Source organism: Cryptomeria japonica, chromosome 7, assembly GCF_030272615.1.
Source record: "Cryptomeria japonica chromosome 7, Sugi_1.0, whole genome shotgun sequence".
NCBI lineage: Eukaryota > Viridiplantae > Streptophyta > Pinopsida > Cupressales > Cupressaceae > Cryptomeria > Cryptomeria japonica.
Window position 1 is genome coordinate 28,832,847 of NC_081411.1, and position 25,673 is coordinate 28,858,519.

The 25,673-nt window shown below is 33.9% G+C and overlaps 1 protein-coding gene across 1 annotated transcript; it reads left to right on the forward strand.

Annotated features, from left to right (window-relative positions):
* Positions 1 to 791: 791 nt before the first annotated feature.
* On the forward strand, positions 792 to 1,193 carry LOC131078127 (secreted RxLR effector protein 78-like). Its single transcript, XM_058015801.2, has one exon. The coding sequence runs from the start codon at positions 792 to 794 to the stop codon at positions 1,191 to 1,193; it is 402 nt and encodes a 133-aa protein (XP_057871784.2).
* The last annotated feature ends 24,480 nt before the right edge of the window (positions 1,194 to 25,673 follow it).

Consider the following 25,673-nt stretch of genomic DNA (forward strand, 5'->3'; position numbering starts at 1 on the left):
AGATTATAGGTTGATGGAGAAAATACTTTCTGGTGAACTGCACCAGTGTGAGGTAGAGGTCCAAAATACCCCAAGCAAAGTAGAACTATCAGACAAAGTGGCCTAGGCAAGGGATGCTCTGAGGAAGCACCAACAAGCTAAGATTAGAGGGGAAATGATCAGGACTCGAAATCAGTGGATGCAATTTGGTGACAAAGGTTCTAAATTTTTCTTCAATATGCTTAAGTAGAAACAATCTAGAGAAAATAGTGGCATTGGAGGATATTAAAGAGGCTTTTTGCTAGTTTTACAGAGGTCTCTTCTCCTCAGAAGACTCCCTTAAATCTCAGGAAGCAAGACAAAAGTGCACAACTATCATTCCTAGTAAGATTGCAGTAGAAAACGCTCAAGCGTTGAGGGGCTCTATCTCAATGGGTGAGCTAAAAACTGCTATTAGGAACTTGAGCAATGACAAAACTCTGGGCTTGGACGGTCTACCTATCGAATTTTATAAAGGTAATGAGGAGTCGATTGGCCAAGATCTCCATGAACTATATTCAGAGGCTTTTGAGACTAGTTCTCTAGGTGAACTTATCAATAAAGGGACTATTAAGATTTTACCCAAGGAAGGGAACAAGTCACTTATTAAAAATTGGAGACCCATTACGCTCCTCAATGTATCCTATAAAATTCAGGCCAAAACTCTTGCTCTTAGGTTAGATAATTTGCTGCCCAAATTCATTTGTCCCACACAAACAGGGTTCATTGAGGGAAGATTCATCCTGTAAAATCTAATCACCAAGTGGGAGGCAATGGACTGGGCAAATGTATTAGGACAGAATGCGACCATGTTCCTTTTAGACTTTGAGAATGTCTATGATAGGGTGGAATGGGAGTTTATTTTGATGATGCTAGAAGCCTTTGGATTTCCTGTGGAATTCTGCAAATGGGTGAAGATTCTCCTTAAAGAGGAATCAGCTCAGGTAGAGATTAATGGTTCTCTCACTCAAAATATTAAGCTCGACAGGTCTATTAGACAAGGTTGCCCTTTGGCCCCTGCTCTTTTTGTTATTCCTTTTGATGCCCTGTATTATATCTTAAGAGATTACACCATTTCCCCTAAAGTAGGAGGTGTTAAACTTCCTGATGGGTCTGAGCTGATTAATACCCAATTTGCTGATGACACTGCACTTTTTATAAAACTCACCAAATAAAATATGGAATCCCTGGAGTGCAAAATTAAGTTCTTAGGTGAGATTTTAGGGACCAAAGTCTCTCAAGCTAAATTCACCCTACTTGGTTGGAAACAGGAGCCTCCAGATTGGTTGCACCATTTTGGAGTCCAATGGGGGGGCAATAAGATTGTCAAATACTTGGGAATACCCTTTTCCATCTCCCCCTCTCTCAAGGAGATGTGGTTATGGGTTAGAGGCAAAATAAACAAGAAGCTCAATAAATGGAATAATAGGTATCTTTCGCTTGCTGGAAGAGTGCAAGTGTGTCAAAAAAAAATTATCCTCATACAACATATACTACTCCTCAGTGTGGATGTTCTCCAACTATCAAATCCTAGAAATAAAAAAAATCTATTAGGAACTTCCTATGGTCTGATGGGAAAGGAAATAAAAATATACACTCTGTAAAGTGGGGGTGGTGCCACATAGAAAAGAGTTTGGGGGGACTTGGGTTAAAAGACTTGAGAATTCAAGGGGTTACACTTGCTGCAAAATGGATCTTCTAGGAATTTGATAGCAATGAACCATGGAAAATTCTGGTAAGAAACAACATCCTGAGAGTTGTTCCTAAAAAGGCTAAATCTTGGAAATCGCTATGCTCTTGTGACCTAGTGGCTGGAGGTTTTGCAGTCTCAGTGCAAGGCTCGAGTGTCGTTAAGTCTATTTGGAAACCTTGGGAAACTATTAGACCTTTCATCACCAACAATAGGGCCAGCAACAATGACCACATCCATGGGGAAAGTTCCATCTGGTGGAACCTTCTCCACTCGTCTAAACCTCTCGCGCTTACGAAAGGGTGCTCTGCTAAAGCTTGGGTCATTAAGGCATTCGCTGCTTTAAAGACATTATTGAGAATGATAGGCTTCTTAGCTGGGAATCCCTTAGAGATAGATTTGATTTGCATAATTCCCAAAAGAGAACTTATAACATGATGAAAAATGCATGTTCAAACCTTTAGTTGCCCAAGAAATGCAAGAGTAGTATTGAAATATGTACTGATCTTATGTGGAACAACAACATCTTTGTGTCTAATATCAAAGCTATTAATGTTTATAATAATCTAACATATGATGAATCCATTATATTGTATGCTAACAATCTATGGTTTGCATTCAAATAGTGGTAGAAGATATGTTCACAACTATGGAGTAGTCCTATTACACCTAAGAAAAAATGCTTTAAACGACTGATGATAATTAACAGGCTGCCATTTAGAAAATATCATAGTAATTGTGATGTATGTAATGTGTGTAGGGTACCTGAGTCCGTTAGGCACATTTTCTTTGAATGTAATGTTGCTAGAGAAATTTGGTTGTTATTTGGTATTTCTATTCCTAAGCAGATTACTGTTTTAGATGTTCTTACTAGATATATTAAGGGACTGAAAAAGGATACTAACTTATTTTGGCATATTCTTTCCACTGAAATTTTATGGTATATATGGAAATTAGAAATGAAGATAAATTCCAATGTATAGCTAGCCCGACCCTTACTGAGTCATTTCGTGGACTCACCCTTCATTGAATTTTTTTGCAGGTTTTTGTGATGATGAACATTGAGAAGCACAAATTCCTTAGATTCATTAAGGATGGAAACACCAAGATGTACTTACATGAGAATGGATACAAGTAGAGGCAGGCCACAGGAGAAAAACAATCTATTGATCTAGTAATGGAGAGCCTTGGATTAGAGGTTGATAAAATCAGAGACCCAGTGAAGGGTAACATTCAAATGCTTACTCAACTACTTGAGGGCAAACAAGTCATGTGGATGGAAGGCCCTCTGGGGTGGACGACCTAGATGGAGGCTGTTCAAGAGCATGAGCATACATGATCTGGCCTCAGCACTCCATTACCTCACTCATGATCTTTGTGTAATTTTGTATTTAGTCCTATTCACTTTTCTAGACCTACGATCCATATATACATAACTATGTATTTTTGTATTTAGTCCTATGTAGTTTTATGGATCTACAATCCATGTATGCATTCAGTTGTAGGTAGTTGGACATTGGAAAGTCAATTTTTTGTAACAGTTTTCCCCCTATATGCAATATAAAAAAAAACATTATTATTTTGTAATATATTACAATTAATATTTATTCAATGAAATGATCGTCAATCTTAACCATAATCTAATCTTATATTTTATTTGCATTATAAAAAATGTTAATTTTACATTATTACTGTTAAAATTATTAGATTATTATTTATTATTATTCTAATTACTAATATATTATATTGTTGACTTATTATATTATTATCAATATTAATACTTTAATTATTAGAATATTTCTATTTTAAAAATTATATTACTATTTTATAATTTTTATGACTCTATTAATAATATTTTATATCATATTATGTTATTATTATATTATTGTTTGAATCTGGTTATTATCAAAATTTAATAGTATTAAATTGGGTGAGCATAATGCTAGCCTAACCAAGCAAGAGCTATTTATAAATTACTTGAAAAGTAATTTCAGATTTGTTACCTTGGTAACTACCAAGATTTTCACAATTAATTAATAATCAGTTAATTAGCATCAAAATATTTTCACCTAGGCAGAATTCATTTGCCATGGTAGTTACCTAACATATATCAAATAATAAAAAGTTTAGATTTATCAAATTTTTATATTATCAAATTGCATCGGGATTTATAAATAATTTGAAAAGAAAATTAAAACAAACTAAATATTATTTTAATGTACCTTAAAATATGCCAAAAAAAAATTCGTGAAGAAAGTGGATCCTGAAATCCGGTAATAAGACTCAAATTATTTGAGCCAATAAGATTGAAGAAAAACAATTTCTATAATTTGAAAACTTAAAAATCATGCATCTTAACTATTTAAAAATTGAAAAAAAAAATCCAAAGAAATAATTCATAGATGTAATTGGTGGAAGAGCAATTGAATAATAACAAGTTAATGAAAATTGTGTGCAATCGATTGCAATAGTACTATCCTAATGACAAGTACTAATAATGAGTTAATGTAAATTGGGGTCAACCGATTGCAAAAGTACTAGCCTAACGACAAGTACTAAAAATGGATAAAATAATTTACTAAATTCAACGACAAAAATATTATCTTACACACTAATTGATTATTTAAAGTTGTAATCTAATCACCATAAATCATAATCATAAAAATATTGATATATAATTTCATCATTATAATTAAAATATTTAGAATTTGTCCAAGGGGTTGAGCTTAGTTGGTTAAAGCATTGAGTTCTCAATGTGGAGACCCAAGTTCAACTCCCATGAGGGACACCTTTGTGTAGAATTCTAAGTTATGACTCTTGGTCTTCCATTGGTTGTTTAAAGTGGATTTCTAAGTTGTGACCCTTGGTCTTCCAATTGTTGTTTCTAGTTTGGTGCTCAAAAGGAGCTAGTATGTAATAAGTTTGTATCGTGGATGCTTGAATGAGCAAAAATGTACTTTGTGATTCTATGATACTTAATACAAAAAGAAATATTTAGAATTTTATTTTATTTTTTAAAATTGATACTTTCTAATCTTGAGATTAACATAAATAAGTTGGATTATATTGGATAGATTGTAATGAATACAATGAATGCTTATAAAAGCATAAAGATAAAACCCTAGATGAAAATCTTAAGAGAAGATTAATTAGAGCTTGACAAGTGTCTTAATCATATGAATTGAGACAACTTGGCCTACAAGTAGCTCAATCTAATAATAGAAAAGTACTCCTAAATTTAGCTTAAATGTAATAAAGTAATAAGGGACCTAAGTGTAAGGGTTAAGGTACTATCTACCTTGTAAATCTTGTGTAATTAATTAGTCCTAGTGTTCTTTGTAAATTATTCATGAGGAGTAGGATTTTCATCATTAGCAATAAATATTTTACTCAATAATTAATTATTTGTTTATTTATTGGTGGCAGTAAGTTAATTATTTATGGACAATGCTTACTATTCACATTTACCATGAGATTGACCACAATCAAATACATGAGGTACCTAGAATCTATTATTAGTGTATGACAACTGTAAGTACATCTATTATTCTTGGTGACTTATAGTTGTAAGAGAACAAGTTATTATTAGATGGTGCTTGTTATGACAGTTTATAAAAAAATGTAAGAGCATCTTATGATAGCTAAAGTAGAGTTGTAAGTGCAATAATGGTATTATTTTTATACACGGGTGTTGTTGGATTGAAGGTTGAAGAGGAAAAGAAAGGAAGGATTGTATGTAATATTTGTTGCATGAAGATAATACAAACATAAACCTCTCTTATTGGTAGAGTCTTTTTGAAAGGGTTTCTCCATGTAAATACTATGTTATGTTTTTTTCTTTTTTGTTCCATGATTTCTTATGGTTGCATGTTTTTGTCTCTTTATTGTTGGACTCTTATGGTGACAATAAAATGATTATAATGGTGTTTTTATGTCCACGTTCTTTAAGAATGCTAAGATTGGTTGATTTCAGCATTGTAAAGAAGTTTAATCTTTTATGGTATTTCAACAATTAAATAAACTTAATTATACATTTGCAGTTGATGTTAGAATTACATATGTAATGGTTGCCTTGGTTTCCGAACACTAAGTAATGAATGATTGATTGATTAATTACTAAGGTGATATCCTAATTAATCCAAAACAAGGCAGAACCTGAAAGCCATATTACATGCATGCATGCATGCATACATACATACATACATACATACATACCTAAATGCATGCATGCATACATATATGCGCACACACACACACACACACACACACACACACACACACACACACACACACACACACACACACACACACACACACACACACACATATACACACATAAATATATACACATATATACATATATATATATATATACATACATATACATATACATACATACATACATACATATACATGCATATATATACATATATATCTATACACACACATGTATACATGCATATACATATATACATATATATATGTATATATGTATATATGTATATGTATATATGTCTATATATATGTATATATGTATGTATATATGTATGTATATATATATATATATATATATATATATATGTATATGTATATATATATATATATGTGTATATATATATATGTATTTATATATATGTATTTATATATATATGTATCTATATACATACATATATGTAATGTATATGTATATGTATATATACATATACATTACATATATGTATGTATATACATATACATATGTATATAGACATATATCTATGTTGTTGGCATTGAAGTTGTCATTGATGTCAACATGTGTGTGTAAGGTTGTTTTGATGAAGTTGCAGAAGAGTGTCATTGATGTCATTGATGTCAACCAGGTAGGTCAATTTGCAAGCTGCAGATTAAGTAGGAGAGTTGTTGAGATCAGGTTGATTGACTGCATACATTGGGGAGACTTGTAGTGGTGAGGTTGATGAAGATGACAATGTTGTAGCAGACTCCCACTATAGACACCTAAAATTGTCATGTCTAATTAAATAAATATTTTATTTATTTAATTATTTTGCCCTAACTCTTCTATTAATTGAATAAATCTTTATTTATTTAGTTAATTCATTTATCCTCTTCTAGCCTTATTTCTCATTTAAATAAATACTTTTATTTTTTTAAATTATCCTTTTCCTAAATTAAATCAATATTTTATTTATTTAATTGATCCCACTTCCTCTATTAATTAAATAAATCTTTATTTATTTAATTATTTCATTAACCTTTTCTACCTATGACACATGTCATTCATCTCTTAATTCCTACACTACCTACCCTCTCATTATTTTATTATTTCATCTACCTGCCCTCTAATCATAGCCGACCATTTATCTTTTACACCTCTCAATCTTATCCCTCCATTTATTATAGTGTCTTCTATATAAGGAGATGGTTCCTTCACTATTCAATCCTAATCATTCTAATCAATCCTTCAAGCATTCAACCCTGACTACTCTACACTTTCGAACTTTCATATACGATCAAGCCCACTTGCAACCACATTTCCGTTCTTTGTTGAGCTCTTGTGCACACATAAAATCTAAGAGCAAATATATCAAGCAAGATCAATGGAGATAGGAAGAATGGAGATTCAAACCCTATGGACATGTGATGGTATAATCTTTGTGATTTCATTTGATTTGGATTGTCTTAGGTAATCTTCATATGTTATGGTGGATCTTTGTTGTTGTTAGCCTAGGGTTTTGTGGTTGAATTCATTTAGTCTTTCAATATTGTTGTTTCCATTTTCACCATAAATACCCACAATGCCTATGAAGTCTATGAAGTTCTTTTTGGATGTCTTGAAGTAAGCTGGGGTTGTGAAAACAATAAATCATGTATATCGGCAAGATCCCACTGTGTTATACCGATCACATTATGGTCTGATAAATAAACATCCGAAGTGATTATATCAAGATAACTCAGCCAAACAAGTGTTGTGCAAGTGATATCTTCTCTGTTGGTTTGATCGAAATTGCTAGGCCGATACTGAGTCATCTGGAGATTGCATTTATACAGGCAACAATCGTGCATAACATGTTGTGTTAGATTGCAAGGGTTTTAACCAAATTCATCGTCTTCACTTGTCAGTCATGTCGACAACACTCACCAAGTCAATTTCCACATGGCAACAGTTATTTGGCTTACGTGTATCCATGGGTTCCATGTTGTTTTCATGTGCAGGGAAGAGACCGTGTAGGATAACTCTGGTGAAAAAATGCCTCGTGGGATCACACAAAAGTGGCACTACTCAATATCCCGCATTGTGGAAAAGGTCATGTGCTTGTCGCACGTGATAACTTATGTTTGATGAACAAGGTGGTCTCTCTTATCCCATGGTATCAAAAGCGACCAACAAATATCGCACAGGATAGCTTTGTTGATGGATCAATCAAGCTATCTTCTTATCCCGCAATGTTCCTGGGAGAGAGTATTCACCTCGCAGGATAACACTAGTGAGGTGCACATGATGTTTCTTCTTATCCTGCAGTATGGTGGACAAGTGTTGAATACCCCGTGGGATAACACTTAAGTGAAGAGAACAATGTTGTACCTTATCCCTCATTGTCAAAATGTGACCATAGATGGTCATGTGGGATAACTTAAGTTTGTTGAACTTAAGTGCTCCCTCTTATCCCACATTGTCAAAAGTGATCAACGATGGGTGTCCGGGATAAGATAGTCAAAGGAGGTCAAAGGGGAGAGATGTTCTCTCTTATCCCACAGTGTCAAAAGTGACTAACAAAAGTCACACAGGATAAGAAAACTAAAGGGAAGATTGCAGATTCCCTTATCCTGCACAGGCTAAGAGGCACACAAAATGTTGCACGGGCTAACAAGTGAAAGCATTCCATGAAGAAAACCTTATCCTGCATGAGAAAAATGGTTATGCGGTGGTCCCATGAGACAAGGAAAAATGAAGACAAAAGAGAGAAACCTTATCCCACACAAAGTAAGAGGCTAGACAAGGCACTCACGATAATCGAAGTAAAGGTGCCTCCTTATCCCGCATGGTGAAACTTGGAGAGAAATGGTCTTGCGGGATAAGAAATCAAAGGGAGATTGCTTGAGGATGCTTATCCCGCATGAGACAAGGACAATGTCAGTGGGCCCGTAGGATAAGAAAACAAAAGGAAGTGAAGGGTCTTCTTATCCCGCATGACCAAGATGGGATGTGAAGAAGGTCGCGGGATAAGGAAAGGAGAAGTAGGCATTAAAGGGTCTGCTTATCCTACGTGACCAAGAAGGGATGAGAAGAGACTCATGGGATAAGGAAAAGCAAAGACAAAAGACGAAAACCTTATCCCACGTGGGTTAAGAGACTATGCTAATGTTGTGTGGGCTAACATAGAAGAAGAAGATGCTTGTCAAGGAAAGACAAAGTTTATCCCACGTGTTCCAGCGAGGATAAGGAGAAGGTCGCGGGATAAGAAAGTAATAAGGAAAAAGATAAAAGCTTATCTTGTGTAGGTTAAGAAGCTACACATATGTGACGCGGGATAACAAAGAAAAGGGGAGGCTTCTTGAGATCAAACAAAAGCTTATCCCTCATGCGTATAATAGGCAGAATAGATCAAACCATACCACCATGCAACTCAATAGTCCATGTAAGCGTTGACCAAGTTTGACCCGATGACGTGGCATGTATGGAGCGAATCAAAGGACACCTGTCGGAAATATAAAAGGGTATTTTGCTGACAGAAATTTAAGATTTTGACGAACTTTGTGGTCATGTCTGCAAGCCGATAGACTCAGAGGACCACGTGGATGATTGACCAAGATTGACGAAGTGACTTGGACGTTCAATAAGAAGATGTTTGCATGCCGATAGGCAAAATTATCTACGTGGTGGCCAACCAACCTTGACCGAATGATTAGGACAAAGGAAATGGAGACATATGGCTACCTAGCTAGTCAAAGAAGATATCTGATACATAGAAGTTGATGCCAAAGGATTCTAGTGTGGTAGTTGTCGATCTTCTCTAGGTAGGTCGACAGAGGACAAAGATTTCATTAATGGTGATCTAGTTATAGACAAATGCATGGCTCAAGATGATCAACATGCAGGAGATCAAATCTGTTGGACAGATCAAGTTTGCTAAAAATAGCAACCTAGTGCAGAAGGTAAATAGAATAGATCTAGACAGAGGGCAGAAAATAGAGCATGGTCATTCAATGCAGGTAGTCGATCCAAGGAGGGAAATCAAATCTACTGTAGTCCAAATCCTAGTAAGATAAGAGAATAAAATCGTATTGATACAGAGCTAACCATAGGCAAATTCAATGTAATGTGATTCAACGGGAGTAGATGAGGCAGATGAGATGGGAGAGTTGTGTGCACAAGTGACAGAGCGGGCAGAGTAGAATATAGAGATGATGTGGCATGTGAAAACACCACGATGCCAACAGTGAAGGTTGAATCTTGCAGATCAATGGTCCTGAGTAAAAGTCAAATGAAATAAATAGGTTGGAAAGAGTATTGTGTGAAAGATCTGCATGCTACATAGAATATTGTACAGATCATGTGGCATGACAATGAGGAAGAACAATGGTTGTCTTGCGTGTGATGTGTCATGGTCTGACCGACCTTATGGAGGTGTATTGATGAAGTGATTGTTGTTGAATACAGAGAGAGGTGAATAGTTAAGAGGGTGTAGCAGCTGAGATGATGTGTGTGTAGTTGCAGAAGCACTACAAAGAGATAGAGAGCAACAATAACCAGAGATTAAAAAGATGCAGAGCCGAGGCAGACAACATAGTGAGTCATGTACACTGTATGAGGCAAAAAAGGAAGACAAAGAGAAGAGAACATAGATGAAGAGAAGAGAGTTGGTTGCAAAGAGGAGAAGAGAATAGAAGACAAAGATCGGAGTTTGAAAATAGAGAGAGAAGAGAGAGAAGAACAAAAGCGAGTTGCAAAACCTCATTTACAACAAGGAACTTAAATTGTATTCAATATATGTTCATTGTAAATCTCTAAGTGGGTGCTCAGAGAAAGGGTAGGTGCTCCTTTGAGTAGGTTCTCATAAAAATAGGGGTTGATTCTCCTTGAGTTGGTGCTCACAATATCAGGGGTTGATGCTCCTTGGGTCGGTGCCCTAAGACATATTGTAAATTGTGAGGTTGGATTGGAGCAGTAGACTCTAGCAGCATTTCTCACCGAGGTTTTTCCCCACCATGGATTTTCCTCATATTCACTTGTGTTATGGGTTGCCTCTTATGTGTGTGTGCTCATTTGTTTGATACCTCTACTCACTATTTTTTTATTATTGTTATTAAAGCTAAGATCTTTTATGAGTCAAAGTTTTTATTGATCACCACTGATTCACCCCCCTCTTAGTGGTCCATTGTGCCCCTTCATATGTATATATACATACATATATGTATGTATGTATGTATGTATACATATATATGTATGTATATATTTGCATGCATACATATACATGTATATATATATATATATATATATATATATATATGTATATGTATATGTATATGTATATGTATATGTATATGTATATGTATATGTATATGTATACAAACATATGTGCACACACGTATATATATAGTTGAAAATTTATACCATTCATCAAGTCGGAGATCTAATAGTAGAGATTATGTTCGCTTGTTTGTTCCTAATAGACAACTCTAATTTATGAGGACATTGTATTACGACTAGATATTGCATTGTTGTACTATATGTGAGATTCTAATATCTATCAAGATGCCTCCAAATATCTAGTTGGTGATACTCCTTTGCAAAAATATCTCTACAAGTATGTTGTAATCTTGTCTACTTTAGAACAAATATTGGGCAACTTTTGGAGAGTGGATTTTTCACTTGAAAAGCTTTTCTCCACATAAATAAATGTGTTGTACTATGAATGATATTTATGTTTATTTTTTTTTAGTTTTCATAGTTTTTATAAAGACCTAAAAAAATTGCATCCCTTCTCTCAAGGTCAGTGTAGGAAGTTGTTCCACTACCTTATCTTCCTTAGAAAACCTCCAAAACTTTGTATAATACCAATCATACACAAGTCATGGATGTCGAATTTATTTGTTCAACGTTACAAAATCCCATGAATCATGTACAAGCAAAATACCTATCACAAATGGTAATCAAACAAGATAGATTTGCGTTAAAAAAAAAAGAATTGTATTGATGCTTACAAATGAACACAATAAATCCTTATAGAAAGGATAAACAAACCCTATATGTAGACCCTGGAGGAATATTTGAAGCAAAATGTAGACCCTGGAGGAATATTTGAAGCAAGCTTGACAAATGTCCACACCATAATGAATGAGACAACATGTGCTAAATATAGCTCAATTTAATAAAAGATTAAAAAACACTTCTAAGTTTAGTTGAAGTGAATAATGTAATAAAGCATTAAATTAGATAACTAATTAGATGATGTCCTAATTACTTTACCACCCTACCTTAAGATTATCTTATAGAGAAGCTAAAAATATAATAATGAATGCAAGGATGATTGCATGAATAGATGGGTTCAAAATCAAGTCTTGATAAAGTATACATGTACAAACCAATGCAATATCTCACAACCAAGGAAAAGGAGAAAACTGCAAGAAAAAAAACTCCTTTCCAAAAGAAGAAAATGAAATAACTATACTAGTGAACAAAAAAAAAATGACTTAATGTGATCTCCCAAGGATTGTCTTTGTCACATAAGTACAATAGATGTCCACTCTTGAGTGAGTGAGTGAGAGAGAGAGAGAGAGAGAATAAGGATAGGAATCCCTAGATGAAGAAGTAGCTCTTGTACCAATGATGAAAGTTTGAAGATAGAACACAATTCACTACCTATAAGCAACATTTCTCCCCTAAGGAAGAAATAAATCCACTAGTGATTGGAAAAGTCATTCCCAAAAACTAGAAGAATCAAGAATCCAAATCCAAATAGTGTGTGATGTCATGGAAATGGGGACAAGGCAACAACAAAGTTCAATGTTAATAAGTTATTTTCAACCATAAAAACAAAATAAAGAACTAAAAACCATTCCAAACATATCAAAAGAGATTTCAAAAAGCATGAAAGAAGTTTAACAAAATAAAAGAAAGGAGAAGAGCCTCCCTAAGATGCTTCCATGATGCCTTTTGATGCTTCTCCCTTGTTTCTCCCCTCTCCAAGTCCCAAATGAGTGTAGCTCTCATCTTTTAGCACTAGCTATGGATGCTATATGGAGATTCAAAATAGTTGAATATGATAAGCAAATGCTATGCAAGTGTAGATAGTGATGCTATGAAAAAAACTCTATGCTAATACCAGTATAACAACAATACTCTAATGCTTCATCTTTGCTTGAGGAGAAGGGTTCTATTTATAGAAGAAATGGGGAAATGAAGGGTTAAGATTGAGTAATCTTAACAAGGGTTAGGATTGAAAGATATTCAATCCATGTGAGACTTTCAACCCAATCCCATGTTGACAAGTGTCACCATGAGGAGGCTTGAGAGGAGAGATAAGGAGCATTAAATGCTTGAGGGGACATGATGGTTACCCTAGTCAAAGAAATAAATGTTTTGAAGAGACACATGGGTTACATGAGGGTTAAGTTAGGGGTCAAAGTCCTTAACCATGGGTGCAAGTGGAATTAACCATTAATGGTCATGTAAGAGCCATAAGTGGTTTGGAAGACTTTAGAGGTTAATTTGTTGAACACACAAAGCATTAATTGCTTTTCAAAGACTTTGGAGTCTTTGAGAAGTGACTCCAATTTGCTTAGGAATGTGACAATATTTAAGGGATGGATTAGGTTAATTAGGAAAGGTTTAGAAGAATCTAGAAGGGGTTTAGGCATGCAAGTGGATTTTGTAGGAAAATGCAAGTGGGAGGAATTTTGGTATTTTCAATTAAAATAAAATCATTTATTTCAATTAAATGGTGTAAGTTGCATTTGGATAAATATTTAAATAAATATTAATTTATTTAATTGAGAAAAAGGAAGATAAAGCATTAAAATGCTTGAAGACTTTGAGGGAAACCATTAAAGGCTTGAAGACTTTAAGGGAAGCAATTAAAGTCTTAAGACTTTAAGGGAAACCATTAAAGGCTTAAGAAGACTATAGAAGGAAGCCATCAAGTTTGAAGACTTTAAAGCCATTAAGTTTTGAAGACTTTAAGGGAAACCATTAAAGGTTTGAGAAGACTCTAGAAGGAAGCCATTAAGTTTGAAGACTTTAAGGGAAACCATTAAAGGTTTCAAGTAGGTGAGGATAAATAGGATTTTAAATAAATAATTTATTTAAAATAGTTGTGCAACTTGCATTTGTAGGAAAATACAAGTGGGTGGAGGATAAAGGTGATTTAAATAAATAATTTATTTAAAATAGTTGTGCAACTTGCATTTGTAGGAAAATGCAAGTGGGTGGAGGATAAAGGTGATTTAAATAAATAGTTTATTTAAAATAGTTGTGCAACTTGCATTTGTAGGAAAATACAAGTGGGTGGAGGATAAAGGTGATTTAAATAAATTATTTATTTATTTAAATGTGAGAGATGGGATTTTGGGGGAATTTAAGTAAATATTAATTTATTTAAATGTGAGAGAAGATTTAATTAAATAAATATGATTTATTTATTTAATTAATGGTCTGAATTGGGTTAAGTGAATTAAATCAAATAAATTGAATAATTTATTTAATTAATAGGAGAAGAGGGTTAAGATGAATTAATTAAATATTAATTGATGGTTAAATAATCAAATAAATATTAAATATTCATTTAATTAAGTGGACAAATTTATGTGATTACAGTGTGTACCTCTTAGAAACTACTCAAATTATGATATGGATATCAAGATTCAAGTGTGTAGTTTTTTGAGTCAAACTCATTTACTCATGTTTCATGACTAGTGGTTCATAAGAACCCAACTCTCATGAGAACGAATGGTCCACTTAGCACTAATTGCATCTAGGTGATACTCATAGGAGTGAAGTATTGGGCCTTCCCGAGAGGTCACCCATCCCAGTACTACTCCAACTCAAGCGTGCTTAACCACAGAGTTTCCTCCAAGGTTAAACCCACTTAGCTAGCAACCCCTCCACTACTCATGAGACCTGAGTCAATGAGTTTGACTCAAAAAACTATATAGTTGAATCTTGATAGCAATATCATAATTTGACACTGTGTAAAATATCTCCTACTTATCAACTACTCAAGTGTCTCTATGTCCATGAAGGATGAAGATGCCACAAACCAATCAGGTATAAGCCCAATCAATGTAGTAGGTGATAATCCAAGAACCTACAAAAATTGGTGTAGAACAAGCTCCATGGGAAATGAAGATGAGCTGAAAATGCTAATGTGGCTATGAGAAAAGAGGAGATGAATTTTGTCAAGATAATCCTCTAGATCTATGTTATCCTCTTCAAATTAAAATCTCAGCTTAGTTGATTTCCTACATGCCCGTTTCCTAAGGTTCTCTTTGTTCGCCTCAATAATTTAAGTGTTGAGTCGCAGTCCTTGTGCAATTCTAAAGTTTACTGTGCATTGTTCATTTTCTCTGACCTTGATCACGCAGTTGTAGAGTTTCAAAAGTACATGATCCCCTGACCTTCCTCTTTGTTTTATGTTTTGGTCGCTCTCACAGAGGTTGTCAAAAGTCCAAAAGTCCCAACCATGAGTTGTGAAGTTTGTGTACTCTGCAACCAGATGACTTGTGAAGCTTTGCTCAAATTTTGGGGTGTCGCCACCATGTTAGGTCAGTTGTATGGACTAAACTTTATTTGATTTGTAAGAAGGGACATGTGGATGAAGGAACCATTTCCAAAGCGGTGAAATAAATGCAACATTAAAGGCATGTCACATCATATAGGTACATTGACGGGGTGGTGAATGTTTTTTGAACCAACTTCCATTGTTAACTTGTTCTTTCATGAAGTGAACTATTTAGTTCGAGCCCATGCAAAGAGAGATCCCAAACCATTGGGTGAGAGTGAAGGATACATAAATGGAGCATTTGAACTTGGAAGAGTTCCTACGAGAACTCGAGCAGAAAGAAAGGACTCCGTTGCAGGATAAAATCTTTCAGAGTGATTTGGCCCATGTAGCTGGTTTTCCACTTCCCATGCCCTATGTTGGTTTAATTGTTGTATGTACTAAAAGATACAACCCATTAACACAAGAAATTTGAAGAGAAGACGTAATGGTCATTGCACAAATTAACTCTGAAAGTGTTTCTCGTGCTTTGTGCCTCCCCGAGAAAGGAGCCTTTGAAGACATGTATATTCTTGCTAGCAAAGAATATTTTTGAGCTCATGGAGACTGGTGCAAATATTGTATTGCCAAGTCTTGGCTGAAATCTGAAAAAGGAGGTAAGTCTCAATTGCCCTCCAGACTTAAAAGAGTACATTTTAGGGATGAGATTTAAGAAATTATCACCTTATTGCATCATGTAGTGGGAAATACCTGTATCGTCTCCTTTCAATTTTGGATGTACTTCTTTATTTTAGTAATTTCCAGCCCGCAAAGTTCCATCAATTGGACCTCTATAATTAGTTACCACTTGAATGAGCAATTGAGGAGTTTTGAGTAATCTCTGGCCTTTAGCATGTGTTCATACTTAGTGTATGTTCTAGCTAGTCAGGAATCTATTTGGCATGGTTTGGAATTGCAATGCCCTCCCTTTGCATGCACGCTCGTTTCAAAAAAAATCCCCAGCTCACCATACAGGTGGGCATGCAAAAACATTTCTCGCATAAATGATGTCTTCCTAATAGGACCTATTAAGGAATTGGAAGGAAACCTTAGACTGCGAATTTCCCATGTGGTCGCTGCCTTTGTGATGAAATTCAGAAGCTTCTACACCCAATTCGACAAATTCGCATATCTCAAAATTGGGGTTTTTGAAAAAGCTCTATTAAAGCTGTCCATTTTCCTATTGATTTTATTGTATTCTTGGAAGTTTGTCAGTAGATGGTCGTAGTTAATGTTAAATATTTGAATATGGGAAAAAGGGTATATCTGACTCAGTGTCTAGTCACTAGTTGTTAGAAATTGTTGATCCCATGAAGGATATGAATGAAGGTGAAATAATAGAGAATGACTGCAAAATCAGTCACATGGATATGGGGCCTTCTACCCTAGAAGGAGATGTTTATCATGCTGATTTTTTGGGGAATGCATTAATTAAAAGAGCAAAGGAGCAAAAGAAAGAAAATTTTGAGTTGCAGTCTCAAGTGCAGTCATCGAAGGATTTCATTTCATCTATTATAAATCCTATCATAGGGGAGGACTCAATTTCAAATGTGTTCAAATATCATTATGATTCCTCATGTGACCACACCAAATGCTGCAATTGGACTGCTTCTGCCTTCACCAGTTTGCTTTTCACCATGAACTGTAGAAAAAAGTCATCAATAACGTTTTAAATATTGATAATAAATAAAATCACTTCGGTCAGACTTTATATTACTAAGTTACACAATTTTTATCCAAATGTTAGCCAGATTCAACGGTTAAATCAAAAGTTATGATCATCTTCCCAAAAACGGGTAACCCTTGGCAGGGTTTTGACAATTTTGTAAAAACAAACATATCTTGCCAAATACTCCACAAAAATGCATAAGAAAGGATTCATCTGAAATATATTTCATTAATCTATCCTTCAATAACATCTACATATAAAAATTATAGCAAATGTGATCCTCCATGGATCTATGACAGTTACAGATTCCTTAAAACCTTATGACAGTTTGAGAGTTTGATGGATAATCTTTGTCAAATCCCCTCCAAACTGATCTACCCTCTTGATTTTGACCAAAAATGGTTTTATAAACCATTTCCAACTCCTTCCTAACTACTCTAACCACCTCATGACCAATGGATTGCATTTTTACATTTTTGTTGCACTTTTTGGCAATGTTGCAACTTTGCAATTTTTACAATTGTTGCATTTTTGACATAAATGACTCTAACCCTTACATGGACACTTTTAACACTTCAAGATGGACCAAATATGATGTATTTGGATAAAATGGTCATTTATTCTTACTTATTGTGATTCAATGGACTCAAATAACCTTAATACATTATGAATTACTCAAATACAATAAAATTGCTCATATTATGATTTTTGACCTCCTGGTATGCTTGTGTGCTTAGTTGCCTCTAGACCACCTGTCACCTTGTACAATAAGCAGAGGATCAGACAGTAGATAGTTATTTGAGACTGGTTCAACTATGGTTACATTTGTCACCTTTGTGGGCGTGAGAATATAGAGTTAGGTGATAAATCTATTTACCAACAATCTACAATATGAGACTCCACAAACAAGGATGATGTGTTTATAAGATACGAATCCCAAGTAGATGTGTTTGGAAGAAAAATGTCTTGTTGCACTGAATCAAAGGGGCTCACGTATGTGTTGATGCCAAGGTCATCAAGAACAACCAAAGATAATTAGGGTTGAGATAGTGTCTCAATGTGAGGAGTGAGAACTAAGAGATGAATCTTTAATCCGTTAGAGACTTGTGACAAACTCAAGCATTTCAAGAGTACCATGATCATAAAGTATACAATGTTTATACATGTAAGGGGAATAGGACAATTTTCTATAGGATCCTCTTGAAATGGAGAGATGTGAGGGTCTCCATAGATCTCCCAAAGTCACTTCCAACTTGTTTGGGGACAATCAATGTTAGATAAAGAACACATAGTGTCAAGATCAATACTAGACAAAATAACTCCTAGAAAATGGTCAATAATTATCCTCCTAGCATATGTGTCCCTCTAAGTGGCTAGTTGAGGGATGTTTTCAAATAGATTAAGGAAAAATTTCAAGCCACCTAATGTGTCTCAAGATTCTCTTTCCCTAAGACTTCCTAATTACCCTTTGCAAGGATGATAACAAAAGGATGAATAGGCCAACCCATAATAACTCCTCAAATAAAATGATTAGACCCCAAAAATATTAGTACATATAAAGAGTATCAAATGAGGTCCTCTCCCACAAACAAATGTTTTCAAGGTGCCAAAATGTCCAAGTAATTAACTAGTATTATAAAAACACAAAAAAATGAACAAAATATCCTTAGTGTAGAATCTAGAAAAAGGGAATGAATAGATATAAAGAGTTGTGAATCATCTTTCCAGTGCCAAAAGAATCATTGAAATTAAAGAGCCTAGAGAAAAGATACAAGATCAAAGATTAAAACTATATATCTAATTTTGACTAAGTATAACATAAATTTGGAGCTATATGTGATCAAACCACTACCAATGGAAAGTGCTCAAAACTATCTTTTAAAAGATATCTTGTTTGCCCAATTTTGATAATATATGCAAAATTTATGGCCAAAACAATAAAAATCCTCCTTCAAACATGAAGGGGCTAAGGGGTACTTAGATGCTGATGTCATCAAAAAATATTCTAAGAATATTCTAAACATAGAAAAAAAAATATTGGTCACCTAAATCTATTGCTAGAATATGTTGATATTGCCTGAAATATTCATCGGCACTAGGAAAAAGATAGCTTACATAGAGATCAGAAAATATTCCCAAGAAATGTGTGCATGTAAAGACAATCTAAGGGATTGCCTAAAAAGGCTCATTTTTTTTTTGTTTCGAAAAAAATGCATTGGAAAATGTTAACTTTTGCTATATGTGATGTGTACAACAAAATTGACGAAGTGATGGGCACACAATAACAGTGTTGGGTGTAGCATGCATTAAGGAATTAATGCAAAACAAAAAACCAAAAAAAAAAACTAAATAAAACAAAAATCACCCCCTTCTTTTGAATTATTTTTTTCCTTTTAATTTATTTTGAATTTTTCCAACAATACGGGCTTTTTTATGAAAAAGCAATATTTCTGGAAAAAAATATATATTAAAAACCAAGTATGATGTATTTCCTTTTTTTGTGAAATTTTTTTGACCTATTTTTTATTTTTTGGGAAAAATAAAGGCTAAAAACCAAAAATGTGTTTGGATTTTGAGAAAAATTGAAAACTCAATAAGCAAAAATCATTGTACCTATGCATCTAGATCAAGAAATTCTAACAAGATGGAACAAATTCCTATGCAAGGATCCTAATACCAAAAACATTTTCTTTTTCTTCAAGTTCTTAGATTTTGGCTAATTAATAGTCAATCTTTTATGTTTTTGGTCCTTTTTAATATGATGATGAGGCCAGATTGAACCTAAAGTGCACCAAAATATTTGTCAAGGCTAGATCTCTCCAAATTTGAATAGGAACTTAGCAAATCTATAGCTCTAATACCATGCAGGGTTTATTTGTTTAATCCCACAAGCTCATCAATCACCTTCAAAAAAAATGCTTATCGCAAATGGAGATCAAGCAAGATAAATTTTCTCAACAACTTGAAAATTGTATTAATTTACAAAAGATTAATGATACAAATGAATACAATGAATCCTTATAGAAAGGGTTAAAAAACTCTAGATGCAACCTTTGGAGAAAGATTAAAAGAGAGCTTGACAAGAGTCCACATATAATGAATGAAGCAAAATGTGCTAAATATAACTTAATCTAATAAAAGATAGAAAGCACTATGAAATATATCTTAAGTGAATAAAGTAATAAAAGATCTAATTAGATAATATCTTGATTACTCCAACAATAGATAATTAAAAGGCTTACAAATTACAACATAATGACTACATCCATGATTCCATTATATTGATATAAAAGAATTTTGCATCCATTCATATAAAATACTTTACTTCTAGCCTAGAACAAAGTCATGCCTAACTAAATAACTACTTGCCTTGATACACACTATGCCAAAATGACTAGCCTATTAATAGGCGACACTATTATCTCACACACATCTTTGTAAGCTAAATGGAGATAAATTAAGAGTGAAAAATTATAACATCTAACCTAAAAAATACTGGCATATATTCTAATCTACGTCACTAAAAAGTAAGGCACCAAATCTCAAAATCCAAATCGTCCACCCTCTCTCGCATGATCCTCCAAAGCTGTCTTTACCTTGTCTTCATTCCCAAATCCAACCCATTCCTGTATTAAATCCAACCCTGAATTCATTTTCCTCATTTCCAAGCCCATCAAACACTCTTCCTTCAAATACTTCTACAACCATCCAACTCCACCCTTTGGGACCAAACTCCAACATTTATTTTAAAAATAGCACAGTTCGTTCCACAGCCTTCTTCCTTCTAGGAAGGAGTGAAGCTCAGGGGTGTGAATCAATGGATACTTATCAACGTCTCTTCCCTGTCAACTGAGAATACAGTAGTCCTTTAGAAGCAGAACCCCCTTTTTGAATCGACAGTCTCTAAAAAATCATCTAGCTCCCCTTAATAGCAGTTCCAAATCAATTTCTTACACCTAAAGCTTTTCATTGCCTTTGTTTCACATGCATTCATCACCGCATGAGGGAACATGGCCAACACGTCTATGTTTATCCTATGTCGGTGATCAAATTACAAAAACTCTTCTCCCAAAACAACTTTTACGTCATGTATGATGAGGTTGTGGTTTGTTTTGAAAAGCACATTTTAGTCTCCTATTGCTCACCTCCCCTAAGAAAAACATTTGGCATTTCGTGGTAACCAGTCACAGAGTTGTGTCCATTATTGTGATTCTTAGCTCACTTCCAAAATCCGAAAAATGTCTCACTGTCGAAAGCCATAAAAAAACCTTCGATCTATCCTGCCAACCAATGCACATGAGTACTTTTTGAAAATTCATGCTTTTGCAATCAATATCCAAGCACCGTCGTCACCTCAAACCTTCCTGTTTTACTATTGATTAAAACACAAGATTTTAAAACTTGGGATCATAATTACCCTACCACCCACATTAATTCAGTTGGCCTGAGAATCGGCCAACTCATTCCCCGCATGGTAAATGTGGGAGATTTTAAAGTCATCGAACTTCTCATTTGTCTCCCATATGGTGCAATCCATTTTTGAAATTTCTAATCAGGTGCCAATTTTTTTGAATCCTTCTAGATGCAATCATCTTGCTTTTAAATCTAACCTGCAGATTAGTCCTAATAGAGCCACTCAAAATTCTACGTCATTGTTCGTGATCGCTCTCTCGAATGAATTCTTCATGCAAAGCACCTTATCATCGTGATAACACACCCTATCTTGCAAGGTTGTCTTTCGAAGTTCCATTGAAGTTAATCTTCACCCATCCTTCTATTAGAGCTATCTAAGATATTCCTACTCTTCGATTTGGAGGAGCATTAATCCTCCTAACCCTTCTAGAATAAGGATATCAATTTTATAATACTTATTTTCTGGTTAGAAACATAAAACAATATTATATTTTGTTGTTTTAACTTAAAAATAAAACTTATGCAAATTGAATTGAGAATGAAATAAGGAACAAAAGATATTAAGAGAAAAAGAATGACACTAGATATATCTTGATAATGATTTAAAAATTTAGTCTTAAATATAGCTCTCACTATATTAAATATAAAAAAACCTTAGAATATAATGAGAAGATCTAACAAATAATGTATCAACGCTCTAAACACTTCTTCAACATCCTAATAGCTAATCTCACATTATAAACCTACAATAGCTATAGTATCATCCAATAAAATACAAAACCTCTTTCCCAAAAACTATTATTATAGTAGATGAACCATCAAAACCACTTATAAAGCAAAACTATAGAACTCCGAAGGGGGTGTCTAACTCATGACCAAGATCTAACTATTCAAACCCAAGCACCACATTTATGCAAGAACAATTCCCATTTTTTTGACTACTCAACTAAACAAATTAAGCATTACATTTGGAAAGTATAACTCCTCTGCTAGGATGTCTTATAAACTACCTAAAATAGAAGTCCAACATGTTATTCATGGTCTACTATGTGACCCTCATATCAATGCTAATTCACACATGACATGATAAAAATGTTAGGTGTTATGACATGTCATTCAAGGAATGTTGAGATTCATCTCAAGTATGGTGCCTCATTCCACAAGGGGCATTTTCTAGGTCAAATATGAACAAGATATATGTAAGAAATATTATTGTAGAAATAATATTTCATATTCATTAAAGGTAATAATGATACAACATCCCTACAAGTGACTTTACTTAACATTTCATACATATGTACCTAGGGTGCAGGCATGTGCAACATGATCCTCTTAACTATTGAAAAAAATTGCACTCACTTAAGAGTTATAATATTAAATCATGGGAGTGTGTAGAACCCTAATCTACTCCTAAACCAACAAAGGTGGAGAGACAATCAATTTGAGAAATATTTGGATCTTCATTAATCAAACTATTGTCTACTCCATTATGTGAAATGGTCACGATTGTTTATGAAATAAGCAAACTTGTGCATAATAGAACCAAGTCTAAACATTCATAAAAAAAATATATTTAACAGTCCATACAGATAGATATACTTAATAAATAAATCTCAATGATACAACTACCTACATATAACATAGAAAAATAATTATATAATAGTTTGAAATATATCATAAGCTAGCACACATTCATCTAACTTTTTTGTTGCATTATATCAAAAATAAATAAAAAATGGAAATAGAGGATCCATAGCTAGGTTCAAGAATCATTTTGCAAATACATCACATAGTCATGTATATAAAGAATTCAACATATAGACACTTACAAGGATTTTTCAAATGCGTATGGATAGGCCCATAGAAGTATGTCCCACTTTTCAAATGCTTATGGGTAGGCCCGTAGAAGTAAGTCCCACTTGTCATACATTAGAAATTTGCATGGATATGGAGAAGAAATTTAACAAATACCTAATTTATTTGAAGGTTTTTCATTAAACAAAGGTACTTTGTTTGAAAGTGACTCAAAAATCACCTTTGAATGTTCCCATAAATTATTTTTAAGTATTAGGTGAACTGTGTTTTTTTTTTCCAAGTCAAAAAAAGAACCTTCATTTATAGGTACCTTTAAACAAATGACATTGAACACCTTTGAATGAAGAGTCTTGTATACCTTCAAATAAAGGTACTTTTGAATTAAAGTTCTTCAAATGAAAGCCCTTGGATGAGCCTTTCAACCTTTCTCCCTAGATTTTCCTCAAATTTATATGTTTCAAACCTTTGTTTGAAATAGTAAATGAAATCAACATGGTAGAATAATTTGTTAGATCATTAACCTTCGAAGAAATCTTTCTAAAAACTATGAGTTTGAATATATTTGATTTATTTATTATATTTATTTTCTATTTTTTCAAGTGCTCATAGATTTTTCATCAAACATGAAGGTCTATGTTCCCCACACTTGGAAAAATAGAAAATTTAAAATATATTTATCTACACTCTATATGTGTTGACATCTTTATTTCAATAAAAATAAGTTAATACAAATATATACATAAAATGTTATGCATAATGGAAAAAATATGCATAAATTTTAATTAATTTCAAATAAAAGATTAAATAATAAATAAAATATTTAATATAAAATTGTTTAAAAAATGTATGCATGAGATATTAATATTACCAACCTATGTTTAAGAATTTATAATTTCTTGTTTGTAAAAAAGTTATACATTATGGAATAAATGTTATTTTAAAAAAAAAATATATATATATATATATATATATATATATATATATATATATATATATATATTTATCGGTAATAATTATATTTTATTAATTAAGACTAAAAGGTACATCTACATCAAAATTTCCAAAAACAAACCACTTCTCCAAACCATCCACAAAAACCATCCAAACCTCCCATCTAAAACCATAGTTTCCCAAAACAGTATATCGCTCAAACCCTACCCCACCCCCACATCATCAAGAGCAGAAGTTCAAAATCACATCACGCCAATCAAAAATCTGGCCAAATTGTTCAAATCATTTATCAGAAAATGGAAATTCAACTTTTTCAAATAAAATGCTATCTAAACAAACAGAGGCACCTATAAGTGCCCTTGTCCGGAGAATTCCTCATCTCTCTTTCTTCACAGTTGCTCCAGCCGAGGCATGTGAATCTCCACTTGTCCTTTCTGCACCTTCAGTCACTAGTCCATGTGAATTCGATTCTTCTGTCACGTCACCAAACCCACCAGCCACACCACCCACTACACCCTACCTTTCCAATTCTGTCAATAGCCTTCTCATAATCGGCCTCATGCATCTCATCTCATCCACCATCCTCACCTCCCCACCCTCCAAATGAATTATATCTTTTATTTCCATTATCTGGATGTAGACCACCAACCCTTCCCAGCCTCATCTCGTGTCATCCCTAAGATGAACTCGAGCTTCCTCACGATAGCGAAGGAATTGGATTTGAGAGTGCCTCGCGCACAAATCCACATTTTTCTCTGGGATTCCATCAGAGAGATTGAAGTCCCAACCTGGCATGACCCATTCCAGCAAGGCTCCATATTTAACAGATACTCCTATGGAATGATCTTCTTCAGAACTTTTCTCACATCCACGCATGAGTAGCCCAACTCTAGTCCCCAAGACATGATGAGGGAGTAAATGTCCACTTTGCATCTATATCTATGGCCGATAACCACCTCCTCCACACCTAGAACCAACTGAATTGCCTTAAAAAACAATGGGTCTTTTGCAAGAAACATCTTCTGGAGCTTTTTCAATGGGACAGGTCCCTAAAAAGTTGGCATTAGGGTAAGTGCACCAAGATGGTGAACAGAAAAGTAGCCACATGCCAAAAAAAAACCAAATTTTTCATAACCTGTGCGGATTCTAAAAATTCAAAAATGTGCTAGGCTTGGTAACACCAAGCCTTACCAAGCCTAGAGAAAAAAAAATTTTAAAAACCAAAAGTTCATCAAAACCCGTACGGGTTTTGAGAAACATTTTTTTTTTAATAAAAAATTAAAAGTTTCTCAAAACCCGTACGGGTTTTGAGAAACATATTTATTTTGTGTAGGCCACGGGTTTTGGCCATTTTCAACGT

What these genes read in the sequence shown, in the direction of transcription:
- LOC131078127 (XM_058015801.2), top strand. Translation starts at nt 792, where the DNA reads ATGGACTGGGCAAATGTATTAGGACAGAATGCGACCATGTTCCTTTTA.